Consider the following 4649-nt stretch of genomic DNA (forward strand, 5'->3'; position numbering starts at 1 on the left):
ATGTTCTCACCAAACATGCAACACTATACTCATGTCAGCTTGCAAAGTTATGGATGAAAGAAATACTGGGAAAGACAAAGATTGTAACATTTGGCAAAATATCACACAAAAATAGCAACTATGAACTATACTCACTGAAAGTATATAATGCATTTTACATTGCAGAAATACATAGATTATTGCTTCAACTGTGCTGGCAATGTGGCTTGCAGAAACAGTATTCACAGGCCATTATATGGAGGCCCCAAGTACATCTTAACCATGACACATCCATGAAAGCACAAGGCATGTGGCATTGGGGACACAACATCCCAGAGATCTAGGTCAGGGTCATAGCATTCCACCCGATCCAGATGCTGCCTCAGCTCACCGCCTGTTACATAGATCTTGCCTCCAACCACCACTGCACTGGGAGTGTTCCTTTTGAACTTCATGGGCTCTGCCTTGGTGGATGAGAAAGTCTCTGGGTCGTAGATGGCCACCTCCTTGATGCGGTTCCCTCCCAAGATGAAGATGGCATCGTTGAGAGCAACTGCTGGAAAGAGCTGGCGGTTAAGACCAGAGCAGGGGATGACGGAACACTCGGCGGTCTCAAGGTCAAAGCACTGGACAACACACATCAGCCTGACATTAGTCAGCCAGCCGATGATATACAACTTGCTCTTCAACGCAGTAACAGCCATGCCACTGCCTGTTGGATTGATGCTGCCCACAATGTCCCACTTGTCCTCTTCTGGGGAGTAACGTTCCACTTCTGTGACCCGATTGTCCAAATCCTCTCCTCCTAAGACGTACACATGGTGGTCACAGTCAATGGAAGAGTGATTAAAGCGAGGAATGAGAAGAGGGCATACCTTTGACCACCTGTTGTGCAGTTCATCGTATCGCCACACTGCAGACAGGGTGCCTTCATCACGGTGAAAGCCACCAGTCACATAAATGGCACCATCCACGCTTGCTGCACTGTAGTCTGAATGCTCGAATGGAAGGTCTGCCATGGGTGTCCACTTGTCAGTCTTTGGGTTGAAGCAAGACACGTAGGGCACCCAGTCTCTGCTACATGTCATGCCACCAACAACCACCAACATCTCACTGCGCATGGAGTGTCTCGGCCGCAGGAGATGATGATCCCTGCGCATTCCTTTCCTTGCTAATTCTTTCAGGTTCTGGGCATCTCTAACCAGGGACAAGCTCTTCCCACAACTGTGCAGGATCCTATGAGAGTCAAAGACAGTCGAGAGGCAAGCATCACTCACTAGCGGAAGGCGGACATTTGCAAGGACAGTTGGCAAGGTTGCAACATGAGCATCATCTTCCTCTGCCCACCGCAGGACAGCGAGTAAAACCTCATCTTCAGCATCAACGTGCAGGTCATCACTACTCACAAGCTTCTCCAAGGTGGATGCCTCCAACTGCATGAACTCTTGACATTCTGTGACTGATTTGAAATTTTTGAGAGCAAAGTTCCATGCTTCCCTCAGTAGGTTGTGACACAAGAAAGTCTCGGCCAGTTGACAAATTCCTAAACAGTTGGTAGGACGGAGGGCATCTTTAAGAAATTGGCAGCATGACTCCACAATGTGGGGGTAGCTGAGGAAATGGGCGGTGGCTAAAAGTTCCCGGACATGTTCATGAGTTACATCCAACTCACAAAGATACACTGCACTCAGAATCTTACTTAGAAGTGGGGCCTTCACGTTGGTGAGCTCAATGCGCTCTGTACGACTCTCTCTAAGATCGTCCGTAAACATGGCTTGGAAGTAAGGGCTGCTGGCTGCGAGAACAGCTCTGTGACATGGAAAATCCTTCCCATCAGATGACGCAAGGATGACATCCACAAGTGAGCCACCAAGCCGGAGGTCATTAAGGTGGTTCAGGAGCTCAGTTGATTTGTGAGGATATCTGTACCTCTGTACCATGCTAGAACCTATTCTTGATATGCCAGTATGGTCTTGGCTCTCCTCATAGTTGGAACTCTCTCCACTATCATGCACAGGCAGAGGATTACAATTGTTACATGTCGCATTTGCATCCTCTGTGTCAGCTCTTCCTGCTTCCTCAAGGTTAATAACTTGAAGTTCATCATCATGCGCGTCGCCACTCCCACCTATAACCCCTGCTGGGGTTAGATCACAGGCAAAGTGATGTGGTTGGTCCTCTTCAGTCATCATAAATGAATGTGTCCTAAAATGAATACAAAAATAAATAATACATGCATGAAAATGATTACATTTACCATATGCTTCAGACTACACGACAACAACCCTATTAAAGCCAAGTAACCATAACACTTAATACAGGCAACTCTCATGATAACAAAGTCCTTGGGACAGGCAGACCTGTTTCTTTTCTATTATGCCGAAATTTTGATATACAACAAGTACGGTACATCTATAGGCAAACAATAAAGTATACAAAGATATACCGTAGACAATTACTAATACTATGGGACCTGAATTTCTACTTCATTGTAATGAGAGTCTTGTTATAACCATGTTCGTTATGATAGAAGTGTAAGGCATTGTTACAAATATTTTGATTGACCACTGAAACTGATCAATGTAAAATTTGTAAAATTTGTAGGACAAGATGCTTATAATAGAGTAGGACCATATAGTGTAGGATAGCTAATTGTCAGGAATCATTGACAGCCGATTTGTGAGAGCTTTACTTCTTCATGTGTAACAATAACAATTGTCTGACAGCGCAAGTTCTACATTTCCTATTACATAATGGTTCCACAACTGAAAGTGATGCAATTTGAAAACCAACAATGACTTTAATTATCAAAGTGTCTTCCAGACATCTACTTTCTGAGCTATCAAGAGTTGAAGTAAATTTCCTCAATAATTAACATCAATAACTTCAATGTTTACACAAATAAATATATTGTTCTACTAGAGAGTGTACCTCAAATCACACCTGGGTCCCGTTTCATAAAAAATTCTTATCAGTAACCGCCGCATTTCTATGACAAAATTGCTCTCTTGCAGCCAATCAGATGCAAGGATTTCAGTAGCTTTAAGAATCGTAACTTGCTAATGATAACAAGTTTTATGAAACTGGGCGCTGGTGGATATTTTGATTTTTGTCATGTCATGGTAAATACAAAAATTTTGGTTTAGAACAATTGTATTTGCAAGTACAGTGTGTCATATAACCATTAAATTAAATGAATTTAAGTCAATAAGCATTTTTTATCAATATCGACTTTTTTCCGGGGGGGGGGGGGGGGGGGGGGGGGGGGAGTGGCAGTGGGAGAATAATTGGCAAATTTACATGAAGTCAGATGAGTCTGAGAAATGCAGATTCCTAGATCGCACAAAACGACCAACCAACCAACAATCAGACAGACACACTACATCATACATGTACAGACACACACCATGCATTTCTCAATGAGCAATTCAAAGCAATCCGATTTGTGAAACTCGAGATACTGTATGTGTTGACATGGGAATATAAAAGTACATTTGTGCCAAATCTTGCATTTAAAAAGGTAATGTACATATATTTCTGCAGGTACCTGGTAGGCCTACTAATATTATGTTATGAATAATGAAATTCTGAGAAAAGACTGAGATGTGCCATTTGTAGAACTCCAAACTCCAAGTCTAATGTTAGACTCTCGATATGTTCTTCCAAGCTCTAGACTCTGTTAGCTCTACTCTAGTATCTTGGCTTAAAACTGTTAGTATTAATGTTTATTGTTAATACTAATTAGACCCATCAGCACAGAGATCTACTTTAAAATTACTGCAGTTCTAAAGCAAAGGCAGGCGCTTTAGAAGTGGCAGGAGGTGAGAGAGAGAGAGAGCATTTCATTATAGATAGACAGAAAAAACTGTCTGTCTGGAGGAGTTTTTGTTGTTGATTTTCTTGTTTGTTCGTTTTTTACTTTTAGTACGGCCCTAGGCTAAAGATCCTCCGTAGATTTCGTGAAGTCAGACGTAGTCTCCGCAGAACTAGACAGAAAGATCCGTCTGTCCGGAGGACTCTTTTATATTTTGCCATTAACGCTGTCCTCCGTAGACAGACGGAAGGTTGTAGTACCCATTGCTGTGTGGATGTTCTTAACCACTGTCTCTATGGAAAATTGGGTGAGGTACCTCACCCTTCTCGATTGCGTCTAATTCACGGCCCTAGGTCGGCAAATTTAAGCTTGAATAGTTAAATCAACTATTCAAGAATAGACTACACTCACCAGATTAATGAATAATCCAATATTTTAGTAGAATTTTCAACGTAAAACACAGCCTGTCGCGTCGTCACGTTCAAACTGCAGAAACACACACTATGAATCTCTTAGCCAATCACATGCGAGGTAGCTTCTACGTGTTTGTTTTACTAAAACACGTACCTCGCATGTGATTGGCTTTCAATGGCTTACAGATTAAAAATGGCGACTTACTGCTTGCGAACGGCGATGTTGCGATATCGATAAAATTTCTGCGTTATAACCGAGTAACTGTGAGTATTTCGATTGCACAATGTGAGAAATTAACCCCAAATATTGCTGCATAATGTGTCATGTCATGTCAAACTTGTTTGAATGTAAAATAGCTGCCTGAAATTTGGTTAATCGTAACGTTTGATCTGTGCGCTATTGCCACACAGGAGCTGGCATCATTGACTTCGGTCTGTATACG

General features: G+C 42.4%; 1 protein-coding gene across 1 annotated transcript; it reads right to left on the reverse strand.

The window, feature by feature from the left end:
• Positions 1-221: 221 nt before the first annotated feature.
• Positions 222-2168, reverse strand: LOC139720383 (ectoderm-neural cortex protein 1-like). The gene has a single exon (XM_071631748.1). The coding sequence runs from the start codon at positions 2166-2168 to the stop codon at positions 222-224; it is 1947 nt and encodes a 648-aa protein (XP_071487849.1).
• Positions 2169-4649: the final 2481 nt, after the last annotated feature.

Source organism: Diadema antillarum, unplaced genomic scaffold (assembly GCF_040938485.1).
Source record: "Diadema antillarum isolate AM-2024a unplaced genomic scaffold, OU_Dant_1.0 scf00000127, whole genome shotgun sequence".
NCBI classification, from domain to species: domain Eukaryota; kingdom Metazoa; phylum Echinodermata; class Echinoidea; order Diadematoida; family Diadematidae; genus Diadema; species Diadema antillarum.